The sequence below is a fragment of the Carettochelys insculpta genome, chromosome 16 (assembly GCF_033958435.1).
Source record: "Carettochelys insculpta isolate YL-2023 chromosome 16, ASM3395843v1, whole genome shotgun sequence".
Classification (NCBI taxonomy): domain Eukaryota; kingdom Metazoa; phylum Chordata; order Testudines; family Carettochelyidae; genus Carettochelys; species Carettochelys insculpta.
This window is the reverse complement of record NC_134152.1, coordinates 18,475,382-18,493,777: the sequence shown is the minus strand read 5'-3', so window position 1 is coordinate 18,493,777 and position 18,396 is coordinate 18,475,382. Positions and strand designations below refer to the sequence as shown.

The 18,396-nt window shown below is 43.1% G+C and overlaps 1 protein-coding gene across 2 annotated transcripts in view; it reads right to left on the bottom strand.

Moving 5' to 3' along the window:
- The window catches only part of GSPT1 (G1 to S phase transition 1), a 42,065-nt gene extending 32,740 nt beyond the window's left edge, over positions 1-9,325 (bottom strand). The window contains exon 1 of one of the 2 annotated variants that reach the window (XM_075010324.1): positions 8,888-9,325. In XM_075010324.1, coding sequence (XP_074866425.1) covers positions 8,888-9,203 — 316 coding nt within the window. In that variant the 5' untranslated portion in view covers positions 9,204-9,325. The remainder of the gene's footprint in view (positions 1-8,887) is intronic. The other variant, XM_075010323.1, reaches the window with a different exon arrangement.
- Between the last annotated feature and the right edge of the window lie 9,071 nt (positions 9,326-18,396).

The following is an 18,396-nucleotide window of genomic DNA, read 5'->3' as shown; positions in this document are numbered from 1 at the left end:
ACGGATGGCCATTTGCATAGTTGCTCACTAGCAGATGTTGCCGCCGGCACAAAAAAAGATATGTAAACATGGTTTTGTCAGAAAGGCCCCCCGCACTCATCCATCCTCGTTTGTCGGTAGCCTCTTACGTCTGGAAAAAAATCAGGACCACTTGGGAACAGTGATCATAATATGACAACACTTAACACACCTGTGGTTGGAAGAAACTCTGCAGTCCAACACTCTGGCATTTAATTTAAAAAGGGTCATTACATAAAAATGAGGTTAGTTAAACAGAAATTAAAAGGTACAGTGACTAGAGTAAAACCCCTGCAAGCTGCATGGAAAATTTTCAAGGACACCATAATAGAGGCCCAACTTAAATGTATACCCCAAATTAAAAGACATAAGTAAGAGACCTAAAAAAGAGCCACCACGGCTTAACAACCACCATTTAAAAGAAGCAATGAGAGATAAAAAGGCATCTTTTAAAAGTGGAAGTCCAATCCTAGTGAGGTAAATAAGAAGGAACATAAACATTGCCAACCATGCTAAACAACCAGCAGGGCCTCGAGGCGATCAAGATACAAAAGGAACTATCAAGGATGATAAAGCCATTGCAGAGAGACTAAATGATTTCTTTGCTTCAGTCTTCATGGCTGAGGATGTTAGGGAGATTCCCAAACCTGCACCGTCCTTTGTGGGTAATGAATCTGAGGAACTGTCCCGGACTGAAGCGTCTTTAGAGGAGGTTTTGGAACAAATAGAAAAACTTAGAAACAAATCACCGGGACCAAATGGCATTCCCCCAAGGGTTCTGAAAGAACTCAAATGTGAAATTGCAGAATTAACAACTGTGATTTGTAACCTATTCTTTAAATCAGCTTCTCTACCCAAGGACTGGAAGACAGATAACATAACACCACTATTTAAAAAGGGCCCTAGAGGCGACCCTGAGAATTACAGACCGGTAAGTCTAACGTCAGTACCAGGCAAATTAGTCAAAACAATAGTAAAGAATAAAATTGTCAGACACACAGAACAACATAAAATTTGATGGGCAAAAGTCAACATGGTTCCTGTAAAGGGAAATCATGTTTTACTAATCTATTAGAATTCTTTGAAGGGGTTAAACATGCAGACAAGGGGGATCCAGTAGATATAGTATACTTAGATTTCCAGAAAGCCCTCGACAAAATCCCTCACCAACAGCTCTTGTATAAATTAGGCTGTAGTGGGATAATAGGGATAATCCTTTCTTGGATTGAGAGCTGGTGAAAAGACAGGAAACAAAGGGTAGGAATAAATGGTAATTTTTCCGAACAGAGAAAGGTAACGAGTGGTGTTCCCAAAGGGTCAATCCTGGACCAATCCTACTCAACTTACTCATAAATGACTTCGAAAGGGGTAAGTAGCGAGATGGTAAAGTTTGCAGACAATACTATACTGTTCAAAATAGTCAAGATGCAAGCAGACTGTGAAGAACGTCAAAAAGTTCTCATCATACTGAGTGATTGGGCAACAAAACGGCAAATAAAATTTAATAAGGATAAATGTGAAGTAACGCACATTGGAAAAAATAACCCCAAGCATACCTTCAGTATGATGCGGGGGTAATTTAGCTACAATTTATCAGAAAACAGGTCTTTGGGTAATCATTGATAGTTCTCTGAAAACATCCACACATTGTGTAGTAGTCAAAAAAGCAAATAGAACGTTAGGAATTCTTAAAAAAGGGATAGAAAATGAGACAATATTTTATTGCCCCTTTATAAAAACTATGGTACGCCCACATCTTGAATACTGTGTACAGATGTGGGCTCCTCACCTCAAAAAAGATATTTTGGCATTAGAAATGGTTCAGAAAAGGGCAACTAAAACGATTAGGGCTTTGGAACGGGTCCCATATGAGGAGAGGCCAAAGAGACTGGAACTTATCAGTTTAGAAAAGAGGAGGCGGAGGAAGGGGGTGGGGTGGGGGAATATGATAGAGATATATAATATATGCAGTGTGGAGAGGGTGAATAAAGAAAAGTTATTTAGTTGTTCCCATGCTATAAGAACTAGAGGACACCAAATGAAATTAATGGGTAGCAGGTTTAAAACTAATAAAAGAAAATGCTTTTTCACACAGTGTACAGTCAACCTGTACAACTCCTTGCCAGAGGAGGTTGTGAAGGCCAGGACTATAATAGACTTCAAAGAAGAGCTAGATAAATTCATGGAGGTTAGGTCTATAAAAGGCTATCAGCCAGGGGGTAGGAATGGTGTCCCTGGCTTCTGTTTGCCAGAAGCTGCAGATGGATGGCAGGAAACAAGTCGCTTGATCATTGTCTTCGGTTCTCCCCCTCTGGGGCACCTGGCACTGGCCACTGTCGGCAGATGGGATGCTGGGCTAGATGGACCTTTGGTCTGACCCAGTAATGGCCATCCTTATGTTCTTATGTTCTTCAACTGCTACGGTGGTTCAGGTCAGTGCAACCATAGCCATCAAGAAATATGCTAGAAGTAATCAAAAGACATTGAAAGAAATTTTAGTATGTCTGAAAATAATTCAACATCTTGGTTTGCTCTACACCTTTCCCCCTCTACTTTTTGTTCACATCATTTCTGTGCATAAAATTCTTCACAATTTTATATACCGAAACCACAGTAATCTTTAAGACATTTTAAAGTGTGTCACAAAACACATAATATCATGATTACATTGACTTTTTTTAAATAGAGTACTATCATGAAAATTACTCAAGACCAGAGTCCTAACTCACTTCTGTTCTTCTGTTACAAAATATGATTTGTTTCCAATACCATATGTCTGACAAGAGAGCCAAACAAAAGTTCCAACCTTAAAGAACACATCCCTGATCAGTGGCTTTCGACCTTTTTAAAATTGCGGACCTCTAAAAATTTGCAGTAGAGGTACAGGCCCATTTGGAAATCTTAGACATAGGCAGCAAACGCAGGTTGAAAACCATTGTCTTAAATAAAGTCTTTTCTTTTAATTGCTACCTCACTCCTTAAAGCATGAACATCTCAAATCCTTTAGAACAGCAAAAGTAAAGAACACCAGAAAATCCCAAGCCATCACTTTTAAATGGATTTAGAAAAAAGCACTAAAGTGTGGTGAGAATTAAATATGCACTACAGAATGGTGAGGCTAAAATTAGTGATTACCACGGACAGAATAGTGGAAGCAAATAGTGAGAGAGGCATCACACACCACCGGGCACCAAGCCCACGGTTATTGATGATGATGATGGACAGAATAGTTCTAAGACCCCTAAACCATAAACTGTAGTTTCATAATTTACTTTCAACTCAAATTAATTTAGGTCATCTTATTTTACTCAGCCATCTCAGAAGTGTTTTCCCAAAAGCATAGCTCATCTATAATAAACATGAGTGGAAAGTAGTGTAGGACTGCATTCAGTTATAGATGAAGATACAGAAAAGTCCTCAGTTAAAATTCCAGGTGAATACTTGTGAAGTATGATTTTGGGTCAGTCTACCTTCTTGTAACTTTGTCCCAACCCCAAAACTCAGTCAAATGAGGTTGAACCTGAAAACCACGACTTCATGAAAAACTAGGTAGTGCTTTTATTTTAAACTAAATTGAGGAGAAAAATGACAGGTGCTCCAAGGAAACCAAGTAAAATGCTATTTTAACTACAACCTCAAGGTGAACTTGCTTCCAAAGTCAGGCATGTTACTGTACTTTTGACAGCCATATTTCACCAAACAAAACTTCTAATTACATTAAAAGTAACAAAGGAAAGCAAGGAAGTAAAAATGAGAAGGAGACACTCAGTGAACTCAGTTGCAAACAGCAGAAAACCTTGTGTAAAAACAAAGGTGTAACAGTAACAGAGAGGAAGCCATGCTAGTCTATACACTATGAAAACAAAAAGCAGTCAAGTAGCACTTTAAAGACCAGCAAAATAGTTTATTAGGTGAGCTTTCGTGGGACAGACCCACTTCTTCAGACCATAGTCAGACCAGAACAGACTCAATATTTAAGACACAGAGAACCAAAAACAGTCAGCAAGGAGGACAAATCAGAAAAAGATCATCAAGGTGAGCAAATCAGAGAGTGGAGGGGAAGGTCAAGAATTAGATTGCATACTTGGCTCAGTCTAATTCTTGACCTTCCCCCCCACCCCTCCACTCTCTGATTTGCTCACCTTGATGATCTTTTTCTGATTTGTCCTCCTTGCTGACTGTTTTTGGTTCTCTGTGTCTTAAATATTGAGTCTGTTCTGGTCTGGCTGTGGTCTGAAGAAGTGGGTCTGTCCCACGAAAGCTCACCTAATAAACTATTTTGCTAGTCTTTAAAGTGCTACTTGACTGCTTTTTGTTTTTAAAGGTGTAACAGTGGAGGTATAGCACTTAAACTAGAATGTTTCATGGATGTAACAAAAAGCAGTTTTTAGAACTGGCTTAACTAAAATGTCTTCTGTGAAAAGAACTAAACACTTAAATGGCAATTTAGTCAAAATTACTACTCTAGTCTATCAAATAGATTTTAAAAATACAAGTACATTCAGTAACAGAGAAAACTGTGATAGTCTATACACTAAGAAAACAAAAAAGCAGTCCAAGTAGCACTTGAAAGACTAACAGAATAATTTATTAGGTGATGAGCTTTCGTGGGACAGACCCACTTCTTCAGATCATAGCCAGACCAGAACAGACTCAATATTTAAGGCACAGAGAACCAAAAATAGTAATGAAACTTGGCTTAATCTAATTCTCGATTCCCCACCCCCTTCTGCCTCTCTACACTCTGATTTGCTCACCTTGACAATATTTTTCTGATTTGTCAACCTTTATTACTATGTGTGCTTCTACTATGTGTGTAGATTCTAAGCTCTGTGCACCAAGGATCATCTTTTTGTTCACTGTCTGCACTGTGCTTAGCATAATGCGGATCCTGAACCACCTCTAGGGCTTTAACATTTTACTGAAATGTAAATAAATATCGGTAACAAAGGTGAACAAAAGCTCGCATGGGCAGACTGTTGAACACTGAAATGCCTGAGGAAATGGGAAGAGTTGATGCTGTTGCTCAACTCACCTGTTCAGTACCAATCACTAATCATGAGCTGTACTGACCGATCTCCAAGGCAAGCTCCACCTCCTGGCCAGAAGTGTCACAGATGGGCCGCGTCTACACGTGCACGCTACTTCGAAGTAGCGGCACCAACTTCAAAATAGCGCCCATCACGGCTACACGTGTTGGGCGCTATTTCGAAGTTGAAATCAACGTTAGGCGGCGAGACGTCGAAGTTGCTAACCCCATGAGGGGATGGGAACAGCGCGCTACTTCGAAGTTGAACATCGAAGTAGGGCACGTGTAGACGATCCGCGTCCCGCAACATCGAAATAGCGGGGTCCGCCATGGCGGCCATCAGCTGAGGGGTTGAGACACGCTCTCTCTCCAGCCCCTGTGGGGCTCTATGGTCACTATGTGCAGCAGCCCTTAGCCCAGGGCTTCTGGCTGCTGCTGCGGCAGCTGGGGATCCATGCTGCATGCACAGGGTCTGCAACCAGTTGTCGGCTCTGTGGACCTTGTGTTGTTTAGTGCAACTGTGTCTGGGAAGGGCCCTTTAAGGGAGCGGCTTGCTGTTGAGTCCGCCCTGTGACCCTGTCTGCAGCTGTTCCTGGCACCCTTATTTCGATGTGTGCTACTTTGGCGTGCAGACGTTCCCTCGCAGCGCCTATTTCGATGTGGTGCTGCCCAACGTCGAAGTTGAACGTCGACGTTGCCAGCCCTGGAGGACATGTAGACGTTATTCATCGAAATAGACTATTTCGATGTAGCGTGCACGTGTAGATGTAGCCATGGTCATGTAAACAGGAGACGATGACAACTTAGTTGGGTAAAATAGAACCATGCGAAAGAACGCTGTTGGTTCCACCATTACTTTGATGGTCATCAATTATTTAAAATGACCAGATATTCATAGCCTGAAAGGGTCACAGCAGTGACAAACAGTTCAAGGACTGAGATAAGATATTGTCTGGAACTGTAAATGCCTCATAGTAAAAAAGTTGCTCCAAGATAGACAAAAGTGATTTTAATAGATAACAGCTTAATATTATAAGAACCCAGATATATAATTGTACCAAACTAAACCTTTGAAACAGGCCCAAGGAATGACTGTATCTGAACTATACTATGGTTCTACAGCTGCACAGCTGCAACTATGTCACTGTCGCACCAAACAGATAACATCTTTTGTCAATGTAGGAATTAACTACACTCATGAAAAAATACCATATCTATGCTGGGGCTGTAGTGATGTAACAACAATACCAAGTGTGCAAATTTTTCACACCCCTGAGCAACACAGTCAGGTCAACCTAAAACTTAAGTGTTGACCATACCTAGGAAGCTATGTCAATTGACTTTCAGTTTAGTCTCTCTATGGAAATATGGAAGCTGACTCCCCAGGCCTTAAGTAGAAAAGGGGCAACATACAGAATAGGAAACAAAGGGAGGAGGCTACATGAAGGAAAGTATCAAATCTACACATGTAAGAGGAGCTACTGAGGAGCTGCCAGCCTCATAAAAAGAGCTGGGGAAAAATGAGTTATTGCACACGCCATTATTCAAAAATTGGTAACTATTACAAACACCTCCAGGAATAATTCTTTACAATACAGAACAAAGCTCTAATCATTTTTCTTTAGGGGAAGATCTGAGTTATGGACAGAGGATCTAAAGAGTCAGCTTTACATTTAAATTTAAAAGATTCCAATGGATTATGTACAAGTAGTAAAAATATTTGTTGAACTATTCTTTAATTCTAATTCCAAGTTTCTTATTGGAGTGAACATCAAAGGTTTTTCAAGGATTCATAACACATTCTCATACATCAACCATTTGCAACACCTTTACAACTGATACTTAACTGCGAAGTTTACAGTATACGGATTCTTTGAGCAGGAGTCAATGCGCCTGTTCAAAGCTTACCCAAAGAATATTTTAAATGGAATTGCACAAGGTCATGTCTATTGTCAGCTAACCCTATAATACATATCCTGAAAGTTACAGTAATTTTATACTGAAACCTTTGATGCTAAATCAGACTGTGAATTCAGAACTTTACACTTTTGTTAGCACATAAGTATATCGATAATGAATATTCCACACACTTTTCTGTAAACCACTAAGTGAAAGTTTAGTTGCTAATTTTAATCATTCTCATATGGAAGTTAAATATGAAGGGGACTATGATATTCACTTAGATACCAAGTTAGCATGCAATAATTAATACTCCATAGCCAGCAAGACATCATAAATTATTAAGCACTGTTTAACAAATTGGTGCTTATGAATTACTGCAACCCTGATAGCTGAAATGGAGGGTTGTCTCATACTGCCATCAATAAGAATGAGCAAAGATATTTAAAAAAAAAAAAAAAAAGGGGAAAAAATCAAGTGAGGTTTTAAATGTCATATTCAAACAACTTTCAGAATCCTAAATCACAAGAGCGACCTTGTAATCTGTGAATAGAAATTTACAATTGACAAACTGCCAGAAAATTAATTCATGTTTTTGACATTTGAAAGGAAACTGTGAATTTGGAACAGGTATTAGTAAGTAGCTGTTTAATTTCACTTATGTAAAAAAGTGAACCCCTCGTATACACTAATTGCAAAATACTCTAAAATTATTTAAAATAGAAGGTAATACAGAAATTCAAGATATTAAGATCAAGCACTGCCAGCTAGACAGGCCTCTTCCCCAACCACCTCACAAGAAGTGTCACACTGGAAGGATTATTAAATACTTCTAGAGATCTTCATTAAGGCAGAAATAATCTCCCTGAAATGGTCCATGACAGAGACAGAGCCTATCTTCCAACCATGCCTAACACCAGCCAGACCTGTGACTTACCTCCCTTTTCTACACTCTTGTATCTCCCACCATCCACTATGATCACTCAAAAAGTCTATTTACCTCTAAGGTGGCTTTTGACCCTTCAGGATGAAAAGCAATATAAAAAAGTAATGTTGGGAAAATGAGGGATTTCGATAGCACATGGAACAATAAATTAAATCATGTCGGTCTCAATCCCTGCTTCTAAACCAGAAAAACAATTACTCTACACTCTTGTGCAGACTCCTCTAATTTCATCCAATTCTCTCTTTCCTAAAACTGCCCAGCTCATTGCTCCAATAGCTAAACTGTGTCACAAAGTGGCCTTCTGCCCAGCTCTACTACACTCCACCTCAAAACTCTGTGGTTGTATTTCCAGCCATAATTAACATTTATTGTGCTGTCTCCTAAGGCTTCTTAAGCTAGATGTTCATTATGCTCACATGCCCCTTGTATCACCTGATATCCTCTTCTTCCTCTACCAAGTTAAATTTCAAAGCCCCACCCCCATTCCAACGATTCTCCTCCCAGACACCAATACCTTACTCCCAACATTTACCCTCCCAGCCTGTCCTTCCCACAGGCCCCACGAGTATTAGCCCCCACCACGTCCTGCCAACAGACTCCCTGCATCTGCCCCACGTTGTCCTCATATGCAATATGGCCCCCCCCAGGTGCTCCCTCCTTCCCTCCTGTCAACGTATTCCCAAGCCCCCCCCAATCAACCTTTCCCATCAAGCCCCACAGCCAAGCGTTGCTCCCCAGGACTTCTTCGGCTTCCACATCCCTCCCCCAACGCTGCCCCCAATATCATTTCCAGTCTCCAGTCCCCGGTCCCCCAGCCCAGCCTCGCTCCCGAGCCACAGCCCCTAGTACCTGACTACTCCGGGGCCCCACTCACCACCAGGCCCTCCCTCCCCGCGCCGCCCCCACTGCCTCTTCGCTCCAGGGCTGCGTTCGCGTCCCCCTCCGGCGCACGTGGCTCCCCCCTTGCCCCGCAACGTGGCCCCGGCGGCGGTTACCGTGGGGCTGAGGCGGCGGCGGCGGAGGCGGTGGGCCGGGCGGGGGGGAGGGCGGCGGCGGGCCAGGCGCCGGGCCCCCCCTCAGGAAGGACGGCACGAACTCGGCAGCGTGGACATTGGGCACGAAGGGCTTGGCGTTCACGTTGAGCTGGCGGCTAAAAGCCGCGCCGAGGAGCTCCTGCTGCTCGGCCTGGGCCTCTGCGGCCGGCGGGGCGGACCCAGGGTCGGCGCCGCTGCCCGTCTCGATGTCCGCCTGGTCCCAGCAATCGGGAGCCGAATCGCTGCTACTCCCGCTGCCGCTCCCGTTCGCCTCCATTTTGTGGCTGCCCCACAAACCTCTGCGGCTCCCAAGCCGTACGGGGGAAGGCGGCGACAGCAGCGGCAGCACCGACTCAGCACTCCCTCACTCCAGCGACTCCGCGTGTGCCCCACCGCCCTGCGCAGTGTGACCTGCCGGAGTTCGCGTGCCTCCTCCTCACACAAGCGTTCGCCGCCATCTTGGTAGTTAGTTCTCCTCTGCTTCCCGTTTCAAAGCATGGGTGTGCTGAGGGACAGCGACTACGATTCCCGTTAGGCTTTGCGCGATCTGCTCGCTCCTCCCACTGGGAGAGACGGGAAATGTAGTTCTTTTGGTTTGCGGGCTGAGAAAGAGCCACACTTCCCAGTGGCCTTTGCGCGCCGTTCTTTCGGCTTTGAGCCTCTTTCTTCGCCCTCCCTCCGCGGGGAGACGGGAAATGTAAGTTCGCGTGAGCCACGCTGAAGGAGAACACCACGTCCCAGAAAACATTGCGTCTCAACTCGCTTTGTCCAAGCTTTTTCTGGCAGCGCACAGAGTGATGAGAAATGTAGTTCTCCTTAGAACTAGCCCCCCTCGCTCCCCAACACACGTTAACCCAGGCGTGGGGAAGGTAGGTGGCCTCCAGTGGTGGTGGTAGTTCTGACACAGCTCTCTAATACTAAGTTGGGACTTCCGTCTTCCCACATCCATGTTCAGGCGAGTGCGTGTCACATGACGTAACCTCCGAGCACAATTCCACAGGTGTCCCAAGGTATATTGGACCTGACCTCTTCAACACAGGACTTTTCCACTCCACTTTCATTCATTGGCAGCAGGGAGACCTCAGTCTCTGTCTTAGCCTGGAGTGGTGGAGGTATCACCTAAAAAACAAGGATACCCCTGCGAGGGTCTGTATCTGTATCAGCATCTACCAACTCACCTTGTATTAGTGTGATGTAGTATATATGGTACATTTATACAAGGTCAGTTGGTAGATAAAGAGACATTCCCTCTCAGGGGTGCCCTCTTCTTTGAAAGGTCAAATATGGTAACCCTAAGGGAGGCCCAGAGTGTGGAACAGTTAAAGCAATAGAGACAACTCTGATGATTTTTATGTTTAGTCTTATGGTAGATGGTTTTTTTTTCTTAAAGCTCCAGCTCCTAGAATCTGTCCTGATTTTTCACACTTGCTCTCTGGACACTTTGCCCACAGACAGCTGTATACAAGAAACATGAATCAGCAAACCCACCTTCAGCAATCCAATAAGCACCACAAATACACCAATAAATCTGTTATCTACAGATACCACATATTATGGTCTGAGGAGAGATTCTGGGATATGCATCTGAACTCTGGAGGGCATGTAATGGAGGCTTGGAAAGTCTAGGCCTCTCCACAAACTTTATGCCATTGAGGGTTGTGGGGAAAGTGGCATACTACCAGAAGGCATATTACCACAGGGGTCCATGGGGCTTGTGCCTACACCTGGGTCAATTTGGGCCCCCAGAAAAACCTCCCTGCATCATTGCCCCAATTCTGGAGGCGTTGGAGCAGAGGAACTGTGTTCTTCTCATCTTGGGGCCACAGGAAGGGGTGAAAAGGAGTGGGGCTTCAGGGGAAAAGGCTGAGCGAGGACAGAATAGTGACAGGACTGCAGAGGAAGTGGCAGAACAGGATGGGGCTATGTGGGATGAGGCTGATGGCAGAAGAGCCAAAAGCAGGAAAAGCACTCCTGGCTGAGACTGAGAGGCTGATCCTAACCACAGCTGAGTACTTAGCCACATATCCCCTACTAAGCTTTAAGCCTTCCCCTGCCCTGGCTGGGGCCATAGCAGGACTGAGAGCTGCAAGTTGGGGTGTGCCATCAGTTGGAAGAGACAGGGAAGGATGGTAGCCTCCCCAAGGGAAAGCTTCACCTGTCACCCATGATCTTAACACACAAGTGGTCTGAAGAAGTGGGTCTGTCCCATGAAAGCTCACCTAATAAACCATTTTGCTAGTCTTTAAAGTGCTACTTGACTGCTTTTTGTTTTGATAGTGTGTAGACTAGCACGGCTTCCTCTTTGTTACTATAAAAGTGTCTTTATGACACTTACACATAAGTAAGTCTCATCATGGAACAGGCTAACAGGAAAAAGAACCTGCCTCAATATGCAAATAAAACTCCCTCCAACCTCTAGTTGTCACCTACCAACCCGCTTTGGAACACATACAGGGTGTTATGAAACAAGTACAAACTGTCGTCAATGGGGACCACCATCTGAAATAAATCTTTTCTGAATCACCTTTCCTTGTCTTCAGACACCCCGCAAACCTCTCTCCAACCTCAACATCAGAAGCAAGCTCCCCTTCGACCAGGACACAGTGGCTACGTCTACACGTGAAGCCAACATCGAAATAGCTTATTTCGATGTAGCAACATCGAAATAGGCTATTTCGATGAATAACGTCTACACGTCCTCCAGGGCTGGCAACGTCGATGTTCAACTTCGACGTTGCACAGCACCACATCGAAATAGGCGCTGCGAGGGTACGTCTACACGCCAAAGTAGCACACATCGAAATAAGGGTGCCAGGAACAGCTGCAGACAGGGTCACAGGGCGGACTCAACAGCAAGCCGCTCCCTTAAAGGGCCCCTCCCAGACACAGTTGCACTAAACAACACAAGATACACAGAGCCTACAACTGGTTGCAGACCCTGTGCATGCAGCATGGATCCCCAGCTGCCGCAGCAGCAGCCAGAAGCCCTGGGCTAAGGGCTGCTGCCCACGGGTACCATAGAGCCCCGCAGGGGCTGGAGAGAGAGTGTCTCTCAACCCCTCAGCTGATGGCCGCCATGGAGGACCCTGCAATTTCGACGTTGTGGGACGCAGATCGTCTACACGGTCCCTACTTCGACGTTGAACGTCGAAGTAGGGCGCTATTCCGATCCCCTCATGAGGTTAGCGACTTCGAGTCTTGCCGCCTAACGTCGAAGTTAACTTCGAAATAGCGCCCGATGCGTGTAGCCGCGATGGGCGCTATTTCGAAGTTAGTGCCGCTACTTCGAAGTAGCGTGCACATGTAGACACAGCTAGTAAGTAAAAGCAGCAACAGATTTTGATAGAACATCAGATGTAAAACCTGTAGACTTACATCCATGCCTACAATTATCGATATAAATTCCCCCCAAACACACACACACACACACACACACACACACACACACACAACATGTCTTTCAAGACCTATGTGACCTACACGTACCTAAGAATGTATGATATTCCTCATCCTGGGTACTAAGAGGCCCAATAGCAATTATTGTGGGTGAACCCAGACAATCACAGTACTCCCAAATGAACTCAGAAAATGCTAAAAGACAAATACACTGTGTCACCTACGGGTGAATGCTTTTCACAAAGCATTCACTCTGTATGCGACTTTTCGGTCTTCATCCTCAAACGAAACCTCCCAAACAAAAATTAGCTTGTACACTTAAATTCATAATTTTGCTAAACACTAAAAATCATAGACTGAATAGAGACACCGACTTTATGGCTTATTACAATAAACTATAATTCACTTCCACCCACCCCAACCCATTTCCTGCCCTTTTTTTTTCTCCTTTCCCCCCATTTGAATGGAGGACTGCTAGTGTGTTAACTGGTCACTTCACCTTGACTGGTCTCTTGAAATATGTTTTTATTTACAGTATACTAAACAATCTATTCCACCTTGTATTTAGCTGTGACACTTGTAGCATAATTCCCAGAACTGAAGCACTTTGTTTCTTTCTATAACCTTAGGAATTTTTACTCACATATATATAATAGAAAAATGTAGATTTTGCGCTAATTGCAGTTGTGCACAAAATACTTTGCAAACAGGAAAAGTGAAAAATTATACAAATTTTTCTTCTTTATAATTTATAAAGTAGCTCTGAATGGTTTTCCCCTGAGAAATATTAGGTCTCGATCTTCCTATTTTTCATTAAAGTATTCTCGGGATTACAATATGCAGGACTCAAAGTGGGGCATATGTTGTGTCTGCATCTTCCACAAAGTGGCAACTCACATTCCAGAATCACAGCTTTAACTGAAAATTTTTAAAATGTCAGTCTCTAGCCATTTGGGTTGTGAAAAAAATAATCAGTAAATGGATTCAGTGTAACTGATGCAATGATGATTGCTTGAGTTTGCCTGATGTTTGCCTGAATTTGCAGAGAGCCTTAAACAATAGCTCCGGGAGGTAAAAACTGTCTTGATTAATTTTAATCAGGTGTGTATTGAAGATAACTTAAATTTATTTATTATTACTGTTTATCAAAATATGTAAAGAAAGGAGATGAACAATCATATTATAAAGATTTGCACAATCTTCTTTGAGTGATATCTCATTTTGGCACATGGAAATGATAGATTACCACAATATATTTCTCCTTTGAAAAGTGATAAAGCCCAAGTAGTATAGTAGTGTTTAATAGGGTATCTGAGTCACACCCAATGGGAGCCAAGCCCTGATCCTATTTTGAACATCAGCCAAAAGAAAGCTGCCCTGCAGATGACTCTTCTCTCATTCAGGACAACCACCCAATTTGGTATGTGGGAAGTTCAGACCACGTATTAAGTGGGAAGACAGCACAGCTTGCAGTGGAGATGAAACAGTACAAGCTTGCAGTTTTGGGCTTGTGTGAGACAAGAAGGACACAATCTGGGCAGCTACACCTGGCAACAGGTGAAACCCTCATCTATTCAGGACATGAAGAAGAGGGCGCACTGCACACAGAAAGTGTGGGGTTGAAGTTATCAAGAGAGACCTCTGGTGCTTTAGTGGAGTAGATAGCAGTACCATCATGCATCATCACAGCCAGAGTAGGTCCAGATGTAGGTTCAGACCACCTTCTGCTCATGATAAAACTCAAGTTCAAGCTCAAGAGGTACACCACAAAAGTGATCAAGCTGGGGTTGAGATTCAACATGGAGTAGCTGATGGATTTAGAGACAAGAAATGGTTTCCAAGTGGATCTGTCAAACAGATATGCACTTCTGACAAACCTTAACTGGAAGATGCTACCATGGAACAAATTTGGGAAGACGCCAAATAGCCTGGAAAGAGACCTGCAATGAAACATTGAGAAATAGGACAAGACATCACAAACAATAGATCACAGCAGAACCTCTGAGAAATGTGAAGGTACAAAAGGACAGAAAAGCAGCAATCAACAACAGCAAAACAAGAGCAGTCAAGGCAGAAGCTCAGAGACTGTATCCAGAAGCCAACAGAGAAGTTAAAAAGTCTGTAAAACAGGACAAGAAGAATTTTGTGGAAAACCTTGCAAAACAAGTGGAACAGACTGCAGGATGGAGAAACTTGAAAGAGCTGTATGACATCACATGGAAGCTACCTGGGTCACTGCGAACAGTGGATCAGCCAGTAGAGGATAAGGAGGGGCATGTGCTAACAAACCCAAGTGAGCAGATCAGTAGATGCAAGGAACAATTTGAAGAGCTACTGAACCGCCCTGCCCACATGGAACCTCTAGTGTTACCAGCTGCAAATATACTGCTACAAATTAACAGCAGCAGACCTACAAAAAAAAAAAAAAGAAATCAGGAAAGCCATTCCAATCTGAAAAGCACAAAAGCATCTGGTCCAGACAACATCCTCACAGAAGCAAGCAAGGAAGGTAGTGAGACATGAGTCAACATGATGTATAATCTATTTGGGAAAATTTGGGACACTGAGGAGATCCCACAAGACTGGAAACATGGCTACCTTTCCAAGCTTCCAAAGGAAGGCTACTTGAAGGACTGCAAAAAGTGAAGGGGCATCACATTATTGTCTCTTGGAGAGAATGAAGACAGAAATTGATAGACAGATCAGGGAAGAACAGGCTGGCTTCCAAAGTGAGAGATCCTGTACTGACCAAACAGCAACTCTCAGAGTAATTATAGAACAGTTGCTTGAGTGGAACTCTCCCCTGTACATAACTTGCATATACTTCAAAAAACCCTTCAACAGTGTTGATAGAGACACTTTGTGGAAACTGCTACAACACCGTGTCATCCCATCCAAAATTATTAACCTGATTGAGTCAACGTACAAACCCTTGACATGCCAAGTTGTTCACAACAGTATCTTGACAGACTCCTTCAGCATACTGTCAGGTGTATGACAAGGGTGCCTATTGTCACCTTCCTTGTTCTTGATTGCAATAACCTGGATTGTCAGCAGGACAACAGATGGCCGTCGATGGGGCATTCAGTGGACACTTTTCAAACAGCTAGAGGACATTGATTTTGCTGATGATGTCACCCTTCTTTCACAGTGATATGAAAGCATGGAAGAAAAGGTCACAATGCTAGACAAAATTGCCTCAGTGACTGGACTGATTAGTAACAAGGGAAAGACCAAGACAATGAGGATCAACCAGTCCAACAACATCATCGCAGTAGGAGGGGATGCCCTGGAAGATGTGAAGCAGTTCTCCTACTTGGGAAGTATTATGGGCAGAGATGGAGGAACAGACAATATGTCAGTGCCATGATAGTGTTGCCTCCTTCTTAAGGTGGCACAGTGGCAGTTCGTGCCTGGTGTGCAACGCTGGCCCAGTAACACCGAGAGTGGAAGTAGAATCTTTATTTGGCAGGCCAAGTAAGGTGCAGGGGGATCTCTCCTCAAAGCCTGCACACCTTGCAACAAGAAGTGAGCAATACTTATACCTCTCTCCTCCTTTGTTCACCACCCCTCCCAACAAACCAGGGGAGAGTTTCTCATACTCCCTTTATCCATTCCTCCAGCTCAAACTGAATTTCTACTGCTCATATGACATTCCGCTCTGGTAATTTCCTATTAATCAGGAGGTAAAGTACCAATAGATTATTAACAGAATGTAAGTTACAGGGAGGTAGAGTTATTCAGTCGTATAGAACATGAACAGGATTTCAGTAACAAAACAATGCTGAATTTCATGAGAAAATTAAGGAGGATTCACTAACAGTGCTAAATACAATATTGAACCTCATGGGAACATCAGTAAGCATTCCTATACAAAACAATGTTTCTGTGAGAACAAAATATAACAACGTTTCCCCTGCCAACAATAGGGAAAGCAACAGCTGCATTCAAGGCTCCTCATCCCATATGGAGTTCACAGATAATATCTGCAAAGACTAAACAAATGTGAAAAGTGTGATCTTATATGGGTGTGAGACCTGGTGTACTAAAAAGTCTTCAAATCACAAGTTACAGACATTGATAAACAGATGCCTGAGGTACATCCATTGCATCAAATGGCAAGAGTTTGTCACAAATGAGGAGCTTTGCAACAGATCAGGACAAGAACCACTTGACAAGAGCCACTTCATATAAAGAGAAGAAAGCTAGAAGAAAGCTGATAGCTAGGCCCCAGCCTCAGAAAACCATCATCCAGAATAGTCCGTCAAGCTCTCACATGGAACCTGCAATGAAAATGCAAAAGAAGACGACCTTGGACAACGTGGGGAAGATCAACTGAGACTGAAGGACAACAACTGGGGTACTTCTGGAGTCAGCTAGAAGTTTTGTCTCGAGACAGAGTGAAGTGGGGGAGACTTGTGGATGACCTATGCTCCACTCAGGCCGTGTCTACGCTTGTCCAAAATTTCGAAAGGGCCATGCTAATGGCCAAATCAGAGAATACTAGTGAGGCACTGAAATGAAAATTCAGTGCCTCATTAACACGCTGCTGGCCACGGCACTTCGAAAGTGCCATGTTTCAACTGCACATGGCTCATCTACACAGGGCTCTTTTCGAAAGGACCCCACAAATGTTGAAATTCCTATAGAATAAAGGAATTTCAATGTTTGTGAGGTCCTTTCGAAAAGGGCCCTGTGTAGACAAGCCGTCTGTGGTCGAAACACAGCACTTTCAGCACCTCACTAATATTCTCCAATTTGGCCATTAGTGTGGCCCTTTCGAAATTTTGGACAAGTGTAGACACAGCCTCAGAGTACAAGGGTTTAAGTCAAGTAAGTCAAGTCAGTTTTGTGACCATTACATTGGCAAGCCTGTTCTTATGTGAGTTCTAACTCTGTCAAGAAGTCAAATGACGTCTTACTTTCAACCAAATGCAACACACAAAAGGGATCTTCTCAGTTCTTTTTCCCTATTTAGAAAGTCTTCCACAATCTGTTTATTGTTAACACAGGGGAGATGTGTCCTTTCTTTCAGCTACCTCCTTTGAGAGGAAAGGTTTTAGCACAGTCAATATCTACTTTGAAATTGCCTACACGCAGAGCTTGTGGGCAGCACTGTCTTATTACATGTATGTTTTGCCATCTTTTAGAAGATTACACTTCAAAGCACCTGAAATCCAGCCTGGTTCTAACAGCAATATGTATTCCTAAACTCAGTTCTTGCCTCATCGAGTTTATTCATGTTTTGTTTTATTGGTTTTGTTTTGTTTGGTTTGGTTTTGGCACAGAAGTGCAAATAGGCTTGATGAAGTTTCCAGAGATAAATGCTGCCGGAAGTCTCAGAGGCTTTCTGTATGGAAAAAAAGTTACTTGCAGTGTGTGTCAAGCCTGACACTTATGCCCTAGATACTGGGATCCTGAAACTCTTGTGGCCGTCTGCAGTATTCCTAAAGGTGTGTAAACTTGTTCTTCAGGCTTCTTCATGCATAAGAGGTGAGTAATATAAACCCTAAAGTTTTAACTAACAATGTTTTCAAACGGAAATATTAGGCAGTACTTAAAATCAAGAGTGAAGCAGACAAGACACATCACGATCTCTTAACTGGCAAACATCTGTTGAAATATAGATAGTGATGTTCTCTGGAGGCATCTCAACACTATGAAGTTTTTTACTTTTTCAAGTAGTCCCATTGTATCATCCAGCCATTTATAATAAAATTGTAAGTAAAAGCTCTTAGAGATTTAGGTATTTCTTATTGAAGATTTTTTTCTAAAACCACCCAGGTTTGCTGCCAAATTCTTGTAATAGACTGATGCTATTCCACAAATTGAATTAGGTAATTGATTTATGTACAGATTGCAGCATGATTGCCTCTTTAGATTTTGTTCACACATGTAAAAGGACTGGTAATTCAAGGGAGATAAAAAAGTTTGAGATCTTTCAGTAATAATTAGTTTCTACATATCTATCATAGTTACTTATATGGCTTTCATAATCACAATATATGAATGTCACCCCCCCGCCGGCTTTGTGAAAACGGGTTTATGAATATGCATAGTTCAAAGACACTTCA